The sequence below is a fragment of the Myxine glutinosa genome, chromosome 11, assembly GCF_964187855.1.
Source record: "Myxine glutinosa chromosome 11, kmMyxGlut1.1, whole genome shotgun sequence".
Lineage (NCBI taxonomy): Eukaryota > Metazoa > Chordata > Myxini > Myxiniformes > Myxinidae > Myxine > Myxine glutinosa.
Genome location: NC_136271.1, coordinates 105,234,124 through 105,257,456, shown reverse-complemented (window position 1 = coordinate 105,257,456; position 23,333 = coordinate 105,234,124). Strand labels below are relative to the sequence as shown.

Sequence of the window (23,333 nt, the reverse complement as noted above, 5' to 3'; positions counted from 1 at the left end):
TGTGTCCACAGCACTCATCCCATTGCATTCCCCAGGCACGGTGCTTGGTGTGGTTTACTTCGAATCTGCTCTCGAACCAACTATACTCAAGCTTTTCTATCCCCTGCTCAGCGCTAGACACAACTCTGCTCTGAACTGCTCTGCCAGGGATCTTATCACCCTCACTTCCGCCGCCTCGCACACCCACTTTCCGTGATCGAACCACGCTGATTGGCTGGTGCTCTGCGATCTAGTCATCGTGAATGGTTCCAGGGATGCAATTGGCGGGCTGCTGGTACAACCCTGGCAATGCTAGTGGCACGGCGACAACAATGCTGGCAGCTTGGCGGTGCGGCGATAATAATGCTGGTAGCGCTGGTGGCTTGGTTCTGCTGTGCTAAACGTGTTTCATGTATGCTATTGACGTGTTGCTGAATGGATTTCTGTGGTTTGTGACGTGGTTTCTGGAATGAATACGGTACATGGTTCAAATCTGTAAAGAGTTGAGAAGTTTTTGAGAATGGAGTTGCAGAATGAGGAAGGAAGAGAACAAAAGGGATAGTTCTAACTCCATTCACCATGCATCTTTCCCTTCCACCAATACAAGGGGAAGGAGTAATTTAGCTAAATAAAATTGCTGCAGATATAACTATACCAGGAAACCCTTACGTGTTGGATGTGTCTAATTGGGGTATTCCAAAACCGCAACAGTACTAATACCAGCTCTTCCACGAGCCTCGACTATGGATACAAAAAAAGGCTGGGCTCATGGTGCTGAGATCCATCTCGATGCAGGGGCTCATGGTGCTGAGATCCATCTCGATGCAGGGGCTCATGGTGCTGAGATCCATCTCGATGCAGGGGCTCATTTTGCTGAGATCCATCTCGATGCAGGGGCTCATGGTGCTGAGATCCATCTCGATGCAGGGGCCCATGGTGCTGAGATCCACCTCAATGTAAGATTATTGGTGCTGAGATCCATCTCATTGCAGGGCTCTTGGTGCTGAGATCCATCTCATTGCAGGGCTCTTGGTGCTGAGATCATCCCGAGCACCTCCATAAGGCTTCATTTATATATTTTTCCTTTGAATTCACGGTGTGTACCCCGATTTAGAATAGGTACACCGTATCCCTGCGCATCGTAAGAGGCGACCAAGGGTTGACGTCAGGAAGGGCATCCGGCCAGAAAAACATTGCCTCAAACAGGGAACCATGATTGTCATGGGGCCCGCAAGGCTAACCCCCGCTCTAGCGGGGAAAATGGCCTTAAAACGATCATTCATTCATTCATTCTTTGAATTAATGGGAGTAAGGCCATGGGAAGGATAAAAGATAAAATAATTATATAACTCCACAAGGCTCTTAAGGAACCTGGGAGGGAGCATACCATTGCTGAGCCTACATGGAGAAATAGGGGAAAAGATTCAATCACAGAAGGCTGGAAGCGTTTTAACAGCTGTGACGTAAGGTCGACACTGTTCGCGACTCGGTTCCGTCACTCAACTGCATGCTTTATATTTCATAAAGGTGGACATCGTGGAGGCCAATCCCTTCAGATCCCAAAGTTTGTGCTTTTTTTTTCTTTCTCTCTTTTTCTCTTTTTTTCCCCTCTCTCTCCTCCTCTCCTCTCCTTTTGAGTACCAGTTCACTGGTAATTCCCTGTTTGTCGTTGGAGGCGGCAAAAAGGGTTGGCGTCAGGAAGGGCATCCGGCCGTAAAACATTGCTTCAAAAAGGGGACCAAAAAACAACAACTACCACGGTCCCCGAAAAGGCCAACCCCCGCTTTGCGGGGAAAAAATGGCCTCTAAACGGTGGTTTTTCTCTCCTCTCCTCTCCTCTCTCTCTCTCTCTCTCTCTCTCTCTCTCTCTCTCTCTCTCTCTCTCTCTCTTTCCTTGGTTCAGCACCCCGCTGAGCACACGGGAGTTTCCTTCATTGCGGACTTCCTTCAGAAAATTCCTTATTTACTCATGAGGATTTTAAAGGATACTTTGATCACTTTTTCATAATATACCAAGAGGCAATGATCGAATTGACATTGAACAAGTTTTATTTTATTCAAAAATCTTAAATCTATTCTTAATACAATATATAATATAATATTCACTGCAAAAACACAGCTCATATTGCCCATTTTAAAAATGACTACAATTATTGAAATTGAAATGGTGTTTTGCATCGATAGAGAAAGAATAATATTGAATCAAATAATATGAGCAGGTGTGGATAGGTGTTATGATATACTGATGAAGAAGAGTTGCTGACAATGGCTCAACAACATAGCGATAAAGCAATTTGGCCAGCAGTTTGGCACTGCCATGCCAGCTTTTAGTGGGATAGCAACAGACTGAGAAAAACACATGAGATGAGACAATAGAAACAAAGAAAGGAAGGAAGGAAGAAAAATGGATTTTCTTTACAAGCTTGGAAGGCTCAGAATGGCATTTGTAATACAAAGACAAACAAACGAAGCAATACGGAAGCCCTCGCTGAGCGGCGGGGATGCCACGTTTCCAATTCCAGTTCCATCTGCATGTCCTGTGCAGTGGAAATAGGCTGCACCAGCCGCAGCACAGCACTGTACGCCCCAGTCCTCTGTTGGACAGCAAAGCACAAAATTACACTTCATAATCTACATATTAAAGTAGTGGCAGCTTTACGTCTGTCCGTCCCGTCCGTCCGTCACGCGACGTCATTACGTCTATGATGTCATTACACGTACGATGGCTGACTCCACCGACCGCCATTTTTATTTTTATGCCGTTCAGGCCGAACACGTCGTCTAAGCGGTCGAACCTGTCATATATCACAATCGCCATGCTCTACCTTTACCTTTTACCCTCAGTGTGAAACACAAACAAACCAATTGTTAAAATCATATCGAAAGCATACGCGTCATGGGTCTTCCAATGACACAGTACGTACGACACAGTACGTAAAGGCCAATAATACTGTACTAACGTTCGTTCGTTATTAAAGCGGTGTATTATTTCAGAGCCCACGACGTTATCTCCAATGGCCAAGAAGGACTTTTATCGTTGAAGATAATAAATCGTACCGCAATGACGTATTAATACTGTCACGTGACTGCTCTCAGTTAATACCGGGAGTGAACCACGGATGGAAACGAGCGTTAATGGAGGCGTTCAACTCAAATTGATGGCGGATGATACGCGATGAGGAAGAAGAGTACCGACTTACCTGGACGACCTCGCTGATGTCTTCAACCTGCAAAAAGTAACTCAAACGAAAACCCGGGTTTAAAATGTACAGTGAAAATAATACAAGGCTTTATTGCCACGGATGCCGGAAATACAAAATAAAACGCGCGATAATAAATAATGTCCTAAATTGGGACGTCCCCACAACAGACTTGAAACACGGACACAGGAAAGATAAATAAAAATAACCGTGTGTGTGTGTGTGTGTGTGTGTGTGTGTGCTTAGCCAATTGGCGCCTTGGCAGCGATCGTCCAGCCCCGAGCGCGCAGTCTTGATGCGGCTCCCGTCTTGGCAGGAACCGCCCAGTCGTTGGCGCGAACCTCTCACTCCGCGCTGCCTGGCCAGCGTACACTGCAGCGGAAAGCCTCGCGAGGTCCCTTACTTGAACGCAGGGGAGGAGAATCGTCAGTGTTCCACTGTCTCTCCGCCATCCGTCATCGTCCAACAAGCACGAGTCCAAGGTCAATGAGCAAGGGCCACGTCCAGCACAAGGAGAAGGTCCAGAACAAGAGAGCAGAGAGAGAGGGGAGAGAAAAATGTCGGATTCTCTTCACCTTTTATCAAACCCCTCGTCACGTCATCTGTCTCTCTCTGCCAATGCCCGCAGGCCACAACTGCTGTCTTCGCTCTCCACCTATCACACACAGTTCACCCTTTGATGTCATTGGCGTGCCCTGCCAATCAGCGTGATTCCCCTTCGTGCCTTTCTCTTCACCAATCTGCGGGAAGCTTCTTGCCCTGCCCCTGGCCAATCGCAAGTCCTTCCTTACTCCGTTCTTCCCATTGGTCAACTCCCGCCCAATAGCGAGTCGCTTCTTGGTCCGCCCTGGCCAATCACGAGTCTCCGGGGCGTTCTTCGGCCTGCTTGAGCGATGTGTGTTCAACCAGGCAGTGTTGTTAGCCCTGGTGTTGATGTCTGGCTTCTTGGTGGTTTTATTGTGGGGGGATTTAATTAGTATATGTGGTGCTTTTAATGGTGGGATTTCTCACTCGTGTTTATGTGTGGTGCCATAAGGGACAAAGGATAGATCACAGAGGTTTGACAAACAAGGTAGTAGTTAACATAATCCCTATAACTAGTTAACATGCCTCATTCCTCTTAATGGGGACGAATATACGCCTTAATCCGAACACACGGTCTACACAGGTCCCTGACTTATGTACATCGAAGTGGTTCTTCCCACCCACGATCATCGGAGCACCTACCTAGGCAGATCTACCTGAATCTATATATTACTACCCCAAAATTCATAACAATACTATACTAATTGCCTATACACTGCCCAAACAAAGGGAGGATTTTCCGTGGAAACCATGTTCCACGGGTCCCTGCTAGTGATGGTTAAAAATAACTGGAAAGCATCTGAAAATGCAAAGCCCATCCGTGTCCGCTTTGTATTCGGACTTCTTCTTCTTCTGTATGCTAAACATGACGAAAACACCTACAAATGATATTAAAAAGTTGACGATTTTAGACGACCTCGACCTTTTCACCTCAAAAGCAATATGCAAACCCTGCTCAAATTTCAAGTCAATCAGATGGAGATTGACAATTGTGACCCTGACCTCATTCCATGCGATCAGTTTTTGCAGGGTGGTGGAGGGACAGCAATTTCATAATTGAGAGGTGCAGCTCATTACTTGCTTGGTTGGTATTGTTGGTTTGGTCTTGTGCGTTATTCTGTGCGTCAGTCTGTTTGTTACTTGCCGGAAAAGATTCCGGCAAGTATGTTGGTTGGTTGGTTGGTTTGTCTGTTTGTGCGCAGTTCTACGTCGACATCGTTGCACATAGAATCGCCATACTTTATACACATATTTGTCTTGCCCTGGAATAGACTGTGCCCAATTTTTAACTCTCCAGGCCCAAGGCCTCCATTATGACATCATAATTCAATAATTCGACAAGTACAAAACTTCATCCGATCAAGATGCAATTTCTTGAGCGCCATGTGGGCATAAACTGGTGCAGAAAAAAAAAAAAAAGATGACGTCATCGGTGACGTGGTTCAGCCGCCATCTTGGAAAAACCAAAAAATATTGCACCTCCATATCTCTGAAAGTGCTGAATAGAAAAAATTGAGACATGGCTCATTGTAAAGAACTCTCCATGGGGAATAAAATATGTTAATGATGATATCATACGTGCCTCCATTATGACGTCATAATTCGACAAGTACAAAGCTTCATCCGATCAAGATGAAATTTCTTGAGCATAATCTAGGAATAAATTAGTTTAGAAAACAAATAATGACGACGTCATTGGTCACGTGGTTCGGCCGCCATATTTGTCCAAAATGGCCGATAAAAACAAAGTACATTCCGGCAAGTCCTCGGTCTCTGACCGATTTTTCATCTGTCTGTTTGTTTGTATGTCAATCGCCTACAGGTCACAATGTTCAACCGATCTTCACGAAACTTCACCAAATGGTAGACTTGGTCATATGCAAGAAGCCTATTGTTTTTGGGGTCAAAAGTTCAATAGGTCAACATAGGCCAAAGGTCACCAACTTTGTCAAATTTCTAAAATCCTCAATTTTCATCTGATTGACTTGAAATTTGAAGAGGATTTGCATATCTGGTCACTGAATTCAACCACCAATTATATTGTGACGTTTGTAGGGGGTAGACAATGATTACCTTACAACCAGGTAGAATGTATAGATTAGTGTGCTCCGATTGTCATGAAGAAGAAGAAACACCCCATGTAATAAGTAGAGACTTTGTATTAGACCGGACTGTCGGGTTACGTTTGTACCTTCGTCCCCATCAGAGGAGTGGGGCTTGTTAATTAGCTCAGGGATTATGGGTAAATTAATACCCTGTTTGTAAATACCTCTGTAATCTATACCTTTGTTCCTTATGACACCACACTAAGCACTAGCCAAAATCGCCCATTAAACTACATTAATTAATAATAAAACTAACCGGAAACTCAAATCGAACAATACCGCTGGCGCCGCAGCTGCTACATCACCACAAGAACAGGCAGGCTGAGAGCCACGCACCGAAGAGCGGTGATTTGGCGGGGGAATTTGATTGGCACAAGCCCGGGGTAAGATGGGACTTGCTGATAGGAGCAGCGATGGACTACAAAGAGGTGGCACACGCTGATTGGTGAAGCAGGCACGGATGATGTCAGAGAGGCATGTACAAAGTGGTTGGAGCGGCAGACATTTCTCCTTCTGGTACTGGACGTCAAAGTGGACGGTTGTGCTTGCTCTCTGCACGGGGAAGCTGCATCGTGAACGGCCGCGTTCCGAGACTTGCTGGAGGTCGTGAAGAGGCGGAAGAGCCACGGACGGAGAGCTGCAGTTTTCCAGGCAAGAACGACGAGTGGACGAGCGCTGCTTACCGCTGCAGCGTGACGCCCAGTGAGGTCTGCTTCACGCCAATGAGCGCGTTTCACGCACAACGACGCCAAGGCCTCAGACGATCTTTGGGGGTTCCTGGAGGAACGCACCGATCGAGTTGAGCTAAGTGCCATAAAATTACACCTTTTATTTTTACATCATTATTTGTATCCTTCTTCTGTTTTCGAGTCTGTTGTGGGGATGTCCCAAAGGAATTTCATTTTATCGTGCGTTTTCTTTGTACCGGCATTTCTTTCATGAAACCTGTTATTTTTTGTACATTTTAAACCGGTTTTCGTTTGGGTTATTTATTGCAGGTTCGAAGACTGCCGGTGGGTTCGTGAAGGTAAGCTCCGGTTTCCCCCTCCTTCTTGCCCCCTCCCCCCACGCGTATTCTCCGCTGTATTTTTTGATTAAAGGCCTCAGAGTAACAGCTTATTCGGCTATTCGTTCCTTGGAAAGATTTTAATTACTAGGAACACGATAATATTTTAGGTCATCATAGGCCAAAAGGGCAACAACAGCTGAATTTCTAAAATCCTCAATTTTTCATCCGATTGACTTGAAATTTGAAGAGGACTTGCATACCAGGTCACTGAATTCAACCACCAATTATTTTTGAGGTCATCATAGGCCAAAAGGTCAGCATAGGCCAGATTTCTAAAATCCTCAATTTTCATCCGATTGACTTGAAATTTTAAGAGGATTTGCATACGAGGTCACTGAATTCATCCACCAATTATTTTTAAGGTCATCATAGGCCAACAACATATTTAAGGGATTTCGCAAGTTTCGTGCTATGTACGACATATTTCTTGTCAACTTTGGGATGGGCTGTAGATTTAATGGGAAATGTATTGATTTCTGATGTGGGTAGTAAGAAGATCCGAATGGAGGCAGGACTGGAAAGGAGAGGATATATAATGGGATTAAAATAAAGGAGGTGACTTTTTGTACTTTTTTTTCGTACTTTTTGTTGGCTTGCTGCATTCTGCCATGAAAACACACAAGGCTAAATTGCAGTGGGTGCAAGAACGGCACCTTCTAGTGAAACAGTCAACTACTTGGGGGAGGGAGTCTTACCCACAAAAACATATTGGACCGAGTTCAGGAGCTGAAGTGGCTGGGTTTAACATAACAGGTTGAGCATGCTGTTATTGCTGCCACAAAACTTGGCTGGCCGGGCGGCTTGTGGGCCGTTGGGCAAAACCGCTGTCTAGCAGTGGCAGCCATGAACTCCCTGACTATCCTTGACACTTCTGTACACCCAACCTTGGATTGTGACGTGTTCCAGCCAGGGCTGGATGAAGAGTTTGCGGGACCCTTTAAAATGTTCAAGCCGCAACCAATGGTCAATTTGTCTATTCAAATTCAGTTATGTAGAGATTGGCGAAGGCTTCATCATGAAACCTGAGGTGTGGGGCCCCTTCAAGCACTGGGCCCTGGGCCAGGCCGAATCGGCCTTGCCTCAAATCTGGCCCTGGTTCCAACTACACACTTTGCCTTAAATGTGGAGTCAAGGGGAACACGAGTGCTGGCAAAATGAACCAGTGACCTGTGGACTCTGACAGAAAGCAAGAAGCCACCGCGCAGGATTGGAGGGGAGATATCGATTCAAACTTCAATGATTATGATTAGTGGGAAAGAAGAACTTTTCGGACATCATAAATGTAAAATTCTTAGCTGTTAAATTAAATGAGATATCATTCTTATTCAGATGTTTATCCTTTAAACTGTGAAGGAAATATCATTGATGGTCATTATTGTATAATTGTAATTGTTCCTTTTGATAAGCGGCTTCAATATTTTTCATCCCTTTAGTTATTAATACTGAGGGATGGCGAAGCCGAATAAAATGCCATTCCTACATCCAAAGAAGTTGGTTTGACATTACTCTCTCCATTGTAGTTGAACTGCTGTCAATGCCGCTCCCAGCCTTTACTTGAGAAAGCCTTAAATAAAACCTCATGACAAGTAAATATAACTTTGAAATGCCACAACTGACATAAAGTGGACTGGCATTAGAAATTTTAAGTTGAAAATTGTTAAAACTTTTCACAAGGAAGACACTGTGATCAGCATTTTATGAACAAAAACGGAAATGGCAGTCAATGCAATAAACTTCCCCCCTCCACAATATAATGATTCATGAAACATCAATGGAGTCGTCTCAAATCCATGACTGGCTCGCAACAGACTCTCTTACATTGCCTGGAGCCAGAGGATGACGAGGTTTAAAATGAGGATGTCGCTAAATATAGGGGCTTGCTCGATTCACTCTCATTTCGACGACTGCAATAGGTTCTCCGTAACACCATACATGTCGGACTTTGTGAAAGTTGAGCAATGCCAGATATCACACTAGAGGAGAGAACATGGCTCTGATCCAATCTATGAACTCTACAACAGGAATCTCTAGTAATGGCATGGTCCTTCCCTCTGAACTGGCCAAGGACTAGCTTTCCAAACCACTCCCAATCCACTTTTACCCCTCTTGAGAAGACCATGGCTCGAGGAGCCAAAGCTCATATCTTTCTCGCTTTGTTAGTAAGGGACATCAATACCACCGAATCTGGTTGTTCACACAGGCAAATTGTCAGGGATTGTAATGTGCTTCTGGACTGCCTTCTGATATTTGATCCTTCCTTGTAATACCTTCACAAAAATAACACACATACACACGCACGCCCACACACATTGGGACCTTCATAAAACTGGATTCTGGGACACGGATTATGGACCGTTATGGGACGCAATCTGTGCATTAGTGCTTCACCAAGTCAGGGGGATTTGGTTTTGTTCACAAGTTGAGGATTGTGAGGTATGCTGGCCTGATGAGCCCAAATAAGGGTGAAACCTGGTCAGTGGCTCTGCTTTCGTTTGCTTGTGACCTTTTAAATCTTGGTCTTTCAAATCAAATACCTCAGTAAACCCATGACCATACTGGACCGGTTCATTTTTTATTACCATGAACCAGCCTCGCTGATTGGCGCAAGATTTACACCATGGATATCTTGCACATATCAGGAAGGTTGGTTCATGGCACGGTAAGTAAAAATGAACTTTTACTTTGGATTTAAATTAAAATGAAATTCTAACACAAGGACTGTGATGCCAGGACATTTAAAATTACGGTATGCAAGTTCAATACAAAGCCGACCTTCATAAGGTAATACAGAACTAGTTTTGGGATCAAGACGTACTTTTGGGAGTACACTTTGATCGTGTGTGGACTGTAATGTAATGCTATGTTCCTGGTCCATGTTTGTGGTTTGGTACCGTGTTTTGTGAATGACCATATGCACTTCCTACTCTGACGGGATCGACTGTGATCTCACGAGAGCAAACCTCACGGCCCTGGCCTCACCAATAAAGCGGTATATTACATGGATTAAAGGTATGTTAAACAGTATCCACGGTACTTGAAACCATCTTCAATGGTTGCTAGGAGACGGCAGCATGTGTAATCATTCTAAATGAATCGAAAGACTTAAAACTAAACAACAGATATATAATGAAATAATCACCCGCGGTTCCCGATCAGTGCACAGAGGGAGCTGCAGATGGAGGAAATGGTGAGTTGGATCTTGGAGACGGCGTGAAGCTGGAAGGTGTGAAAACATTTTGCTACCTCGGAGACATGCTGAATGGAGAAGGTGAATCAAACTCGACAACGGTTGCTCGAGTGAGATGTGCATGGACGAAGTTTCGGGAACTGGGTGGCGTGCTGATGAGGAGGAGAGTGTCGCTGAAGCTGAAGGGAAAGGTGTATGCTGCATGTGTGAGAAGTGTTATGATTTATGGGAGCGAGACATGGGTAATGAACGTAGAGCGGCAACGAAGGCTGGAAAGGGTGGAAATGCGAATGGTTCGGTGGATGTGCGGAGTATCGTTGAGAGAGAGGAAGACAAATGATGAATTCCGATAGATGATGGGAATATTGCCTGTGATTGATGCTGTGAAGAGGAACAGGTTGAGATGGTTTGGTCATGTGTTGAGGAAGGATGAAAGTGACTGGTTGAGAAGAGTGATGGAAATGCCTGTAGAAGGAAGTAGAGGATGGGGAAGACCGAGAAAGACTTGGCTAAAGATGGTCGAAGAAGAAATGCGGGCAAGGGGGTTAACGAGGGGAGATGCAGAAAATAGGGCAAAATGGAGAAGATTGTCATGGGGACCGCAAGGCTCACCCCCGCTCTAGCAGGGAAAATGGCCTTAAAATGCATGTTGTTGTGTTGTTGGTTCCCGATCAAAAATATTTTTTGCACCGCGAAAAACTGCAAATACGCAGAGCACAGGGACACCAATTCAGAAGCAGGTCACAATGTACGAATTGCAAATACGCAGTGTCTGCACCACAAATGTCGGTAATCTCATCTTTTGATCTCAAATCCAAATTTCTTGAATATATCGCAATAATTACAAATTTGACTTCACTGTTCCAACACTTATGGAGGGCACTATATATATCCACATATGTCTACATATATACCCCCTACCCATCCCTCTCTAACCACTATTAACGTGGTAAGACTTCCACTTGGAGAAGTTGCAAATTATGACTGGGAACGTACAAATCCAGGAGACATTCGTATTTACAAACTGAACATGAAAGACAGATAAAAACTACATCAATAACCCAACCAGAATCGAGGAGCTAATATTCACATTTTTTTGCCATACACCCTGAGGATGGCTACTTTGTGGCCAAAATGTTGAACATGAAACAAACATTTTCTTATTGAACCAAACAAAAAGAAAATCAAAGGATGGAAAATGCCTACCGTGAGGATGAAGTGCATCGGCACTCCCGGGCTGTCTGATCGAAGTCGGAAGGAAGCGTGTGCACCATGTTGTATACGGGTGGCACGCACATGAAACAAGTTGGCAGGTGCCCGGCGATTTGTGGACATGAAAATGAAGCGTCGAGAGATGCTGTGCGGCCGCCTAAGGCAAGCAGAATGCCCAGCCGTACAGGCACATGTACTACACACGCACACACAAACACACGGGCTTACCGATACCGAAAACGACATGCTGTACCTTTTACAAAAAGAGGTAAAAAAAGAAAACGCTTCAGTGGAAACAATCACGTGACCAAGCTTTAAATGTTGGCATCCAATAAAATACTTGTGCCACCATGGTTTTGGCTCTATTTTTCCTCAGCAGACATACTGTACCAGACGTTATTTTTCATTTTGTGTCATTTTAATGTGCAATGAGTCCACAGGCGTTAAATGTGCAATTGGTCCACACATGATCAGAAACATCAGCAACAATACCTCAGTTCCCCCCACCATGTATGATCGGTCAATGTGTATTTTATATGAACAGCAACAATGGAGAACTGTGAGATATGGCGCAATATCACCAAATAAAGAGGTCTGTCACGCAGCAGTAACAAGGGTGCCAAATGATATGGAAAATCCTCGGTGGTCTCTGCCAATCAGCGTGAGCCAGGAAACCTTGCTCGATGTCCGAATCGGCCAATGGGCCTGTGCCCTGGGGTCACCCCACCCCATCGGACAAAATAAACGCCAGGTTGCTGTGCTGGATGAGGTCGTGTCTCCTGGTCGTGTAGGAGGTCAGGACTCCTAGTGGAGCTCTCTGCTTGTTGTGAAAGACTGGGTCACCTGGTTGGTTCCTGCCTGCACGCTGCCGACTTCATGGTTTGTTATCCGTGACGTACATGCAGTGAAGGCAAGTGCTGCGCAAGATGGCTGCGAACTATTGTGGGAGAGGTGGGGAGAGGGTCGGAGGATTGGGTGGGTGCTGAACCACACATGTGTCAGGAATGGTGATGCACTGTATAGGTTCCTTGACCCTCCTCTCCCGCCATCTCCTTATATAATATGTGTAGTCATCATCCACAGGACTCCATAGGGCAAAGAGAATTGGGGATTAATCCATTAACGGGAAATTTGGGTTAATGCCTTAAGCATTACCATTAACGAACTGCCGATAAAGCTCCGCTCGACACTTCCTGTCAGCAGAATCACTTCGGTTGTGTGTTTGAGACACTGATAAATGACCAAATGAACCCAGGACGACTCAGAGACCTTCTCATAGCTTACCCGCCTAGCGGCATAGAGGTCTTGAAGACCCGTGACCGTAACAATATACATATCTCCATATGCTGACAGGGCGTCGGCTCTACCGAAGCACTTTCTGGACTCGGTTTACAATCCCATATTGGTTGCCACTCCAATGTGGTATACTCGGCTGAGGGTCTGGGAATTTGGAATTTGTTCAGGGTGGTGGCAAAAACTCACCCACTCTTCATGAAAGACACCGTTGGATCTTTAACATCCACTAGCTAATGCCAGCATACGGGACGCCCTGTTTAGCATCTATCCGATGGATGGTGCACACATTGATGCCTCGCCCTGCATGTAAAACACCAGGGTGGCAGTTTGTAGCTGCATCAGGCTTCAAACCTAGGTGAGACAGGTCAGAGGTGAGTGCACGTACCTCTATGCTCTCTTCAAACCACTGTAGAAGATGAGCTACTGTTACGTGCTCCTCCCCAAACCCCGGTCACGGTGTATCTCTGAGCCCCGAAAGGAGTAACGGCAGAAAGATGTGCTATTATGTGTGTGTCCCAATGACCAATGGAAGAACCACACCAAGCAATTGATACAAAAACCAATGATTGTATTCAAACTCGCACAATAATAACACTTAACGCAAGTACAAGGAAACTCTCAATTGCACATCATAAACCATAAAATTCCTATGATGGTACCACCAATATTTCCTCAATCAATAACTCACAGTACTCCAACGTGAGCGAACTGTAACATTCCCCAAAGTCACGGTGTCACGACACAAGGCCAAAGTCGATCCCCGCTCTGGCGATCACACGAAAAGGTCGTACTGAGACCTGAACCCAGGTCGGTCGACAGTCAAAGCTGCAGAAGAGCCGCTTGGTGAGAGGTCGGGCCAAAGTCGGTCCGGTAATGGTTCACCTAAAAGGTGAGTGGAAACTCACACCTTCCGTTCACCCGACAATGAAGCTGACATGAACAATCGGCGGTTCTCACGCTGAGGTCGGTCCGGGAAAACTCACGGCACACACGTGGAACCGGGCAAAGGGCTGGTGCGAGGTGAAATGGCGGACCGGCCGATAATGGAGGCGTCAGCTTGCTCTTCAACGATGATTCACTCTCGAAACCAAAACCCGTCACGCAGGTTTATTTGCAACAGCAATAACGACACTGTCACGGGAATCCCTTTCCTGGGGAAACCAACATTCGCTCGCGACCAATGTCCAAAAGGTCCGCTCGCCACCACGAAGAAGAGAAACCCTCTTCTTCTCCGATCTCTCTCGATTCCATCCTCCACCTCTTCTTCTTCTTCTTCCACTTTCTTCTTCACCCATTTCGTTTTTCGTCTGAAACACTATTTTTACCTTTGAAGACAGTTATCTCCCTTTCACACCGAAACCATAACAATAATAGTACCTGAAACTAAAAATGCTTCAAGTAGATGAAAACCACAAAGACGGAAGTGACGAATCCATAAAAACTACTACAACCGTTATTGAAACTTACTCATGAGAAACACGGGTGTATGGACTTTGGCAGCGCATCTTCTCGATACAACGGTATCCCCCAGGCATGTTCATACAATCGCTTGAAGGCCCACAGTCATGTGATGCAGAGTCACACTCATTGACATCTGTGTGAGAGAGCTTGGTGTTTTTATCTTTGTTCTTCACATTGCAGTTTCATGACGATAAAAGATGAGCAAAGAATGTCACCAGGGCTGTCTCCAACTGTTACTTTCTAGTGCATAGTCACTTGGCAATACATTGCAAACAACATCTAATAACTGCCTCTATGTGTTTGTAAAGGGGATAATCAAAAGAGAAGAGGGGAGCCTACCCACACAGTCACGAGCATTTCTGTGAAGGGTGAATCCATGAGGACAGGAACAGTAGAAAGAGCCCGGTGTGTTGTGGCAGTTGTAACGACAAGGGGAGACGGCTGCCTGACACTCATCAACATCTGTAGAGCACGGGTAAAGTCAAAGAAACTGCATCTTTAGCATGTGTGATTAACAAATTTAATTATTGGGACTTAAGTGAACACAAAACAAACTAGAAGGGCACTCAGTAGAGCACACACCTCCACCAGGCTGCTTAGTTTACATTTTGTATCCCGCTGGAACCGCCTTTTGAGGCCATTTGTACCCGCAGAGCAGGGGTTGGCATTTTTCGGGCACCGTGGTCCCCCTTTTTTTGGAGCAATGTTTTATGGCCGGATGCCCTTCCTGCTGCCAGCCCTGTTGGTGGCCTCTTGCGACACACAGGGAATTATCAGTGAACTGGTACTCAATTTGTCGACCTCGGAAGGATGACAGGCTGAGTCAACCCCCCCTGGCGTTAATTCAGCAACCGACCGGGATCCCAAGCCGGCACCCCAACCGCTAAGCCAACACCAGGCAACACTTTGTATCCCACTGGATAGGCCAGATTCGGACCTGAACCAAAATCGAATCAATTATTCCTTGTCACACACCCCACATGTCCACCAGGTTTCGTCCGAATCTGTCCATAACTTTTTGAGATATCGCGCTACATATCGTTTTTAGGCCTATCTATCAATGGTGAAGAATCACTTAAAATTCCAGTATCCGAATCTGGATCTTCACCAAAATATAATCACTTTGTCCTTGTCACACACCCAAAATGTCCACCAATTTTCATTCGAATCCGTCCACAAAATTTTGAGATATCCTGCACACAAACAGACATGAGTGAAAACATAACCTCTGTCCATCATAGATGGCGAGGTAACAAAATCAATCAAAATGAAGTTAGCGAGTTTCCAAATGATGACCAAAAATATCGGTGCGGTAATAAACAGTTTCTAGCTGGGAGAGTCCGCACTCATTAATATTGTGAGAACTGCGCAGCAAGAAACGCAAAAGCACTTGACCAAGTCCACGTTTCGGCCACATGGACTAATACTGACTGTGCATTCTAATCAAAAATGTCCTTATACAGAAGCAGCTTGGTGGTGGAGTGAGTAACGTCTTGTTTTACCCACATTGGTGAGTGTTAGATCTGCAAGGCAGGTCAGCGGGAAATATCAATACCTGCAGTGCAGTGGCGACCTGTCCAGATTTGGTTTTTAGAATAAGAAACATTCACAATTTGCGAGTGCCCTGACGCTACCACCACCACAACATCCTCAAAGGACTGAGCACCACAACTGTAAAACACCATGAGAAACTGGCAACCGATCTCGTTGTTAGTTTTGCAGTTTTGGCTTTGGAGTCACCACCTCCTGAATCCATCCAGCATAAACTGAAAAGGTGATGATGAGAGTAGATACCTGAGTTTTGTAGTCTATTGCAGACCCGTATTGCTCTGTCTCTACAACAACAACACCAACAGGCATTTTAAGGCCATTTTCCCTGCTAGAGCGGGGGTTAGCCTTGCGGTCCCCATGACAATCTTCTCCATTTTGCCCTATTTTCTGCATCTCCCCTTGTTAACCCCCTTGCCTGCATGTCTTCTTCCATCATCTTTTTATGCATTATGTTTTCCACTCTGTCAAAGCGCCTTTGGGCTTCTGGAAAAGCGCTATACAAAATAAATGAATTATTATTATTATTATTATATCTTTAGCCAAGTCTTTCTCAGTCTTCCCCATCCTCTACTTCCTTCTACATTCATTTCCATCACTCTTCTCAACCAGTCACTTTCATCCTTCCTCAACACATGACCAAACCATCTCAACCTGTTCCTCTTCACAGCATCCACCACGGGCTCTATTCCCATCATCTTTCACAATTCATCATTTGTCTTCCTCTCTCTCTCAACGATACTCCACACATCCACCGAACCATTCGCATTTCCACCCTTTCCAGCCTTCGTTGCTGCTCTACGTTCATTACCCATGTCTTGCTCCCATAAATCATAACACTTGTCACACATGCAGCATACACCTTTCCCTTCAGCTTCAACGACACTCCCTCCTCATCAGCACGCCACTCAGTTCCCGAAACTTCTTCCATGCACATCTCACTCGAGCAACTGTTGCCGAGTCTGATCCACCTTCTCCATTCAGCATGTCTCGTAGGCAGCAAAATGTTTTCACACCTTCCAGCTTCACGCCGTCTCCAAGATCCAACTCAACATTTCCTCCATCTGTCTCTACCGGAAGTAAACTCAAGATGTGATCACGCGCAACCTGTGTTAATACGTGACAAAAGCCACTCTGTGGTTTAAGCTTTGGACTTTGAGATATTACCACAACCAAATCCAGAATAAAGAAAAACCTCCAGTTGGTGGTGGTTTTGCACTTTTATCACTGCAGTTCTTGCATTGTTTGTGATAAGTTAATGTTCCAGTGTCTATGTGTTGATAAAGAATCCCACCGCAGAGGAAGCATTCGTTTCCTCGTTTGACGTACTGCCCTATTTACAACTGAACACAATTGGCCCAAGCGGTCTCTGTTAATAAACTCTCCAAACAGCATACTCAGGGCGATGAACCGAAAATTGCCTTTACAGTCTGACAAAATGAATGTGTTCAATGTCTGTTGTCTTGTCATTCCCATTTACACTTCACAACCTACTCAAGCTTTTACGAGCCCCCACACCTGAATCCTAATAATCCAAGTCTTAATCCTCAAGTTTCAGCATTTAGTTGAAGTGACAAGACCTTGCTCTAATCAATGTTTTGCAAAAGTATATAGATTCACAATATTTTTGCTAAAAAAGAAGAAGAAAGGAATAATTGTTTTCACAACAATTAAATGCAAGTCCTTGATTGTACTTTTACTAAGTTCGCAAGATGTCATTGGCCTTCACAATGTTGTACATATACCATTGCAGGAGCGACCATCTGCAGAGGCCCCATAACCAGGCTGGCAGTGGCAGGACTGACCACGTCGATGTGAACAGCGTCTTTCACAGTGCCTCACCCCTTCACAGGCAGCACCATTCACACAGTCATGGCTCTCAGGAGTACCCACATCTGCTGTATCAGTGGTGTCTGTTGACAGAGGTAATATTACATGCAATCACTATTCAATTATTAGACTGACGTTTACTAAGATTATCAACTATACTTGGTCATTATTTATTTCAGTTCCTACCTCATGTCTCATAAGGTATCATGCTAAAAGTAGTTCCTGTTAAAAATGATCTAATAATACATTATATTGTTCTCTACTTTATATCAGACAGTGAAATAATGTGGGTTCTAAAGGAGCTTTCACATCAATTCAAACCTCTTTGGGAGCATTGGGGTGCTCATGACAATTCTTGAGCTTTTCAGTCGCTAAGCACCAACTTTGGACAGGTCGCCACTCTGTCGCCAGGAACTGATACGACAGAAACCCCTCACTCTGAGCAGCCAATTAAATTGAAGCAACAACAGTGGGGAGGATGCAACTAGGCTTTTACCTACTCAACCACAAAGCCATTATTTTATCCGGTATTGGTGGTGGTGGTCCGTGTGCCACCTGTAGCTTCTGGTGCATCATATTCTGGGGGTGCGGCTGCCACTGATGGAATGCCTTTCTATAACCAGTCATCTGGTACTCATTTTGCCAACCTCGGAAGGATGACAGGCTCTGCTATGTCAACCCACCTTATGCTAATTTAACAACATAACAGGGGCTCAAAGTCAAGACCCTAAAATCTCAAGCCAGGCACCTTAACCGTTAAGCTAACACCATGTGTCAATTGTGTCATTCTGTATAGGTGGGGTACACCAATGGCACTTCCACCTACCATTACTGTAGAGTGTAGACAAAGGCACAAAAGCAACAGCATACTCTTCCATCTGGGTTTTTAAAGAGGCAACATTAATTCCTCAGGTGGAATTTCACAAGTTATATGGCAGTGTAAAACAAATATTTCCAAAAACAAAAAAGAAATAAAAAATCCCCAAAGTATTTATTGTAATTCTCTGACAATATACAGACTTGGCATTTAATATGGATTTTTTTTTTCTTGACTTCGGTTTACTCGCTTAACTCAGTATATCAATCTGGTGAGTTTATTTTACACTTTGGTGATTTATTTGTTTAGAGAACCATGTCACTGATTGTCTGTCGCAGCAAGAAGTAAACAACAGGATTATATCACAGGTGGCGTGGCAAAATGTATGGACAGGTGCATTTGATGATTGGCTTAACAGTCGGGTATACAAGGGTTGTTGCATTCTGTATTAGTGGAAAACAACTGCTGCACGTCTCCACAAGTTATTGCCGCTTCCTCTGGAGATAGTCCGTCAACTCGACAATGCTGTTTGTCATGGAGTGGTGGCTTTACGAAATTACGGCATGAAACAGCGTGCTATTGCTCGGCAGTATGGCATCACTCAAGGTCAGGTGTCAAAGATCCTGAAACGAAATGCTCAGAGGGGTGTCCCTACTCCAATACCGAGGACAGGACGTCCCCGCAGAACCACAAGGAGGGATGATCGCCACCTGCACCGGTTAGTCCGCAATGGCCGTACCAAGTCGGCTAATCGGCTTAGGGCTGAGTGGCAGCAACTGACAAATGTGCCTGTATCCAGAAGGCTAGTCAACCAACGACTGGTTCAAGCAGGCTATCGTGCCAGGCGTCCCCTGAGAAAGCCACGCCTGACCAGACAACACCACCAGCGCCGATTGCAGTGGGCCAGAGAGCACCGTCAATGGCAGCCAGGACACTGGAATCACGTGATCTTCAGTGACGAGTCTAGATTTCTGGTCTATCGTCAAGATGGCCGCGTCCGAGTGCACAGACAAGTGCATGAAGCCTAAAACAAAGATTGTATAGTGCCAAGAGTTCAAGCTGGAGGTGGTGGGGTGACCGTTTGAGCTGCTTTTCATGCCGGGGGCAAAACTGACCTGGTTGTTCTGAATGGAAACCTGAACCAGTTCAAGTACAGGGCCATTCTGGAAGAAACATTGCTTCCATTTGCTCGTGCAGCCTTTCGAGGAAACTTTGTCTTCCAAGATGATAATGCATGGCCTCATCGTGCTCGCATGATCCAACACTTTATTGCTGACCGTGGTGTAGAGCATATGGAGTGGCCTGCCATGTCCCCGGATATGAATTCGATGGAGAACTTGTGGGCAGAATTAACGCGTCAAATCGACCACTTGGACCAGCAGCCGACCTCTGTGCGTGAATTGCAGCAGGCTATTGTCACTGCATGGCAAGCGATTTCTGTCCAAACCTTGGCAAATCTCGTGAACAGCATGCCTCAACGTGTACGTGCTCTCCTGAATGCTCGTGGGGGTTACACGAAGTACTGAACTGTAATTTTACTGTCCGTAATCCCAGTCGTAATTTAACTTTTGTTAAAAAAAATTTTTGGCTAATGTGCAAAATAAAGAGATACTTCTGGAAAACGTACAGAAGTTTAAAACAGTACTGTCCATGAATTCAGTTCGATATCAGTTTACATCACTTTCAAGGATAAATTTATTTGTTTCGAAATGTCAAATGTGGTTTTTGTTTCTTTTAAAGGTCACATTAACAAAATCTAGAATAATTTCAACATAATTCCAATGAACTTTTGGTTCTAAGACATCTTGAAAAGTAAGTTCACCCCCACAAAAAAAATATTCCATATTAAATGCCAAGTCTTTATATACACTATCGGTCAAAAGTTTTAGAACACCTCAATTTTTACAGTTTTTATTGAAATTTAATCAATTCAAATCCAGTGAATAACCTGAAATGGTACAAAGGTAAGCAGTAAACTGCTCGAGGTAAAAATAAAAAGTTGACGTTAGCAAAAAGGGGAAAATAATGTAAATTGCACAGTTGTATTGTAAAAAAAGGCCTTCTTCAGGGAACAAGTAATGGGTTAACAACTTCCAGCTGTTCTGCAGCAGTGTAAGTAAATTAAGCCTTGGAAGTTGATGCAAACAATTCCGACAGGTGTCCCAACCTCTGCTGATTACTTGATGACAAACCCCCTGTCTGTATAAAAGCAGTATTGGAACAGACTGTTATTACACCCTCCGAAGCATTATTTGGACAATATTGCACTGCAGGAAGTAGTATATTGCTATCATCATGGTGAGAAAAAGCCAATTAACAAAGGAAGACAGACAGACCATTACAACCCTTAAAGGTGTAGGTCTTTCCTTTGGAGAAATTGCAAGGAAAGCCAAGGTGTCAGTGAGTACAGTTTCCTACACCATCAAAAGGCACTTGGAAACTGGAGGAAACTCTAACAGGAAGAGGTCTGGCAGACCCAAAGCCACAACAGAATCAGAAGACAAGTTTCTGAGAGTCAACAGCTTGTGTGATAGGCGCAAGGCGTGATAGGCGGCAACAGCTTGCGTGACAGGACAACAGCTTCAAGCACAGCTTAACACTGGTTGAAGTAAGCAAGTCTCAGTTTCAATTGTGAAGAGAAGACTTCGAGCTGCAGATTTGACAGGTCGAGTGGCAGTAAGAAAGCCATTGCTAAGATGGCAAAATAAGAAAAAGAGGCTTGCCTGGGCCATGAAGCACCGCCAGTGGACGACTGAAGACTGGAAGAAGGTCTTATGGACCGATGAATCAAAATTTGAAATCTTTGATTCATCACGCAGGGTTTTTGTACGCCATCGAGTAGGCGAAAGGATGGTTCCTCAGTGTGTGACACCAACTGTCAAACATGGAGGAGGAAGCGTGATGGTCTGGGGCTCTTTTGCTGGATCCAGTCATCGACTTGCACAGAGTGACTGGCACCATGAACCAAAAGGGCTACCACAGAATTTTGCAGCGCCATGCAATACCCTCTGGTATACGCCTAGTTGGTCAGGGGTTCATCCTACAGCAAGATAATGACCCTAAACACACCTCCAGGCTATGTCAAAACTACCTTCGAGGAAAAGAACAAGACGGTAGGCTTCAAATCATGGAATGGCCAGCACAGTCTCCAGACTTAAACCCCATCGAGCTGGTTTGGGATGAACTGGACAGAAGGGTGAAAGCAAAGCAAACTACAAGTGCAACACATTTGTGGGAACTTCTGCAACAGTGTTGGGAAGAACTTCCCAAACAATATTTGATTTCCATTGCAGAAAGAATGCCACGAGTGTGTTCGGCGGTTATATCTGCAAAAGGTGGCTACTTTGCCGAGTCAAAAATTTAAATTAAATTTTGTTAAACAAAATGATTCTATGATTTCTTTTTTATCTCCAATTGTTTATTTGTTCTATGCTTAATTTCAGAGTACATTGAGACATTAAACTGTGTAAATTTCAATAAAAACTGGAAAAATTGAGGTGTTCTAAAACTTTTGACCGGTCGTGTACATATACGTATATATATATTTCATTTCCATCTCAAATGTTATCTCATCATCATCAATCACATTGAAGGTAACACCAGCCAAGCCATGTTTCCACTTCAATCCTGTGTACCTTTGAATCAAATTTAAAGAGAGGTCAAAATGTTACAGCTACCTCAGAAATAGTATTTCAGCAGCAGCCTCTTCTTCCTCTTACACTAAGCACATGTACAACTTCACTGGAAATACAGTACTATGAAAAAGATAATTCAGGGAAAGAACTGTCACACAAATCACACACACACACATGCAGACAGACATTAGACAACAATGGACTTGACTCATAAAATATCAGAGAAACACAGCTGTGCCCTTCAGGAAGTGACAACTTACCAGAGCACTTTGGGTACCAGCAACGCCATCTTGTGACGACACTTTACTTTCCACAGTCAGAAGGACATTTTAAGGAGAAATCTCCTCACCTTCTCCCATGGGAAGCCAACCCACATGGTTTGTCTGTGCTTTATCCTCTAAGTGCTGAGCGTCAAGCGAGGAAGCAGCATAAACCATGTTTAAAGACTTTGATACGACTCAAGCAGAGCCAGAAATCGAATCGCCGACCTACCAAACTGAGTGAACGCTCTTACCACAATGCCACTGAGTCGAGTTATTTAAAATATTTTTTTATTATTTCAACCTTAGCAATATTATCAAGAAGTGTATGCCTATATGTAGAGCCTCACGTGTTTGGCAAAATCTGAAAAGCCGACAGAACATTGACGAGCAGTTTGGAACGATTAGCAAATTGAAAAGCACGACAACAGCCTTCAATTTTAGAAAGGGCAAATTATAGTGTTATCTTTCCAGGAGGACATTGTATTGTGTTATTAATATTATAATTTTAGAATGGTAATGTAATCTTGCTTTGAATTATTATTTTTATTATTATTCAAATAAAACATCTTCCATTTCAATGAGATCAAAACTTTAAGGGGCTTTGCCCATGTGTCTGTAGTCACAACCGGAAAAGTTATGCATGACTGTTTTTTGACAATTCACTTTTGTTTGGAAGATGGCAAGATTTTTGATTCATGCTGCGAGGACGTAGAAGTCAGAAGACAGGGAAGAAAATGTCAGTGATGGTTCATCAAAAGCCTATAAACCCCGACCTTCCTGTACTCCGCTACAATTTATAGATGACTTCAAATGAATGTTAGAATTATTAACACATTAATACTATTTTTTATGCAAAATATAGGTTCATGGGAGAGACAGGTGACGGTGGGTAGAAGGGCAACAAACTGACAGTGGGTTGGTGGTCCAATGGACAGACACAAGCGATGGAATCATCGAATAGGAAAACGGGATAGTAACCAGCAAGTATGAGTGGTGGGTGAGGAAGGGTTAATACAGGAAGGAACTAGAACAGCACTCGGTAGAGAGCATACCTCCGCCAGGTGAACAGTTTACGTTTTGTATCCCAGAGTAGACCAGAAAATCACAATACACAATCACATTTAATCAAAATCATCCGTCCACAAC

The 23,333-nt window shown here is 44.3% G+C and overlaps 1 protein-coding gene across 5 annotated transcripts in view; it reads right to left on the bottom strand.

Annotated features, from left to right (window-relative positions):
* Positions 1-2,010: 2,010 nt before the first annotated feature.
* The window catches only part of LOC137437044 (uncharacterized), a 59,351-nt gene continuing 38,028 nt past the window's right edge, over positions 2,011-23,333 (bottom strand). For 3 of the 5 annotated variants that reach the window (XM_078786952.1, XM_068131365.2, XM_078786953.1), the window contains 5 exons: positions 17,388-17,555; positions 14,434-14,556; positions 14,101-14,227; positions 11,332-11,533; positions 2,011-2,573 (listed from right to left, as the gene is read on the bottom strand). In XM_078786952.1, coding sequence (XP_078643078.1) covers positions 2,412-2,573; positions 11,332-11,533; positions 14,101-14,227; positions 14,434-14,556; positions 17,388-17,555 — 782 coding nt within the window. In that variant the 3' untranslated portion in view covers positions 2,011-2,411. The remainder of the gene's footprint in view (positions 2,574-11,331; positions 11,534-14,100; positions 14,228-14,433; positions 14,557-17,387; positions 17,556-23,333) is intronic. The other 2 variants (XM_068131366.2, XM_078786954.1) reach the window with 1 other exon arrangement.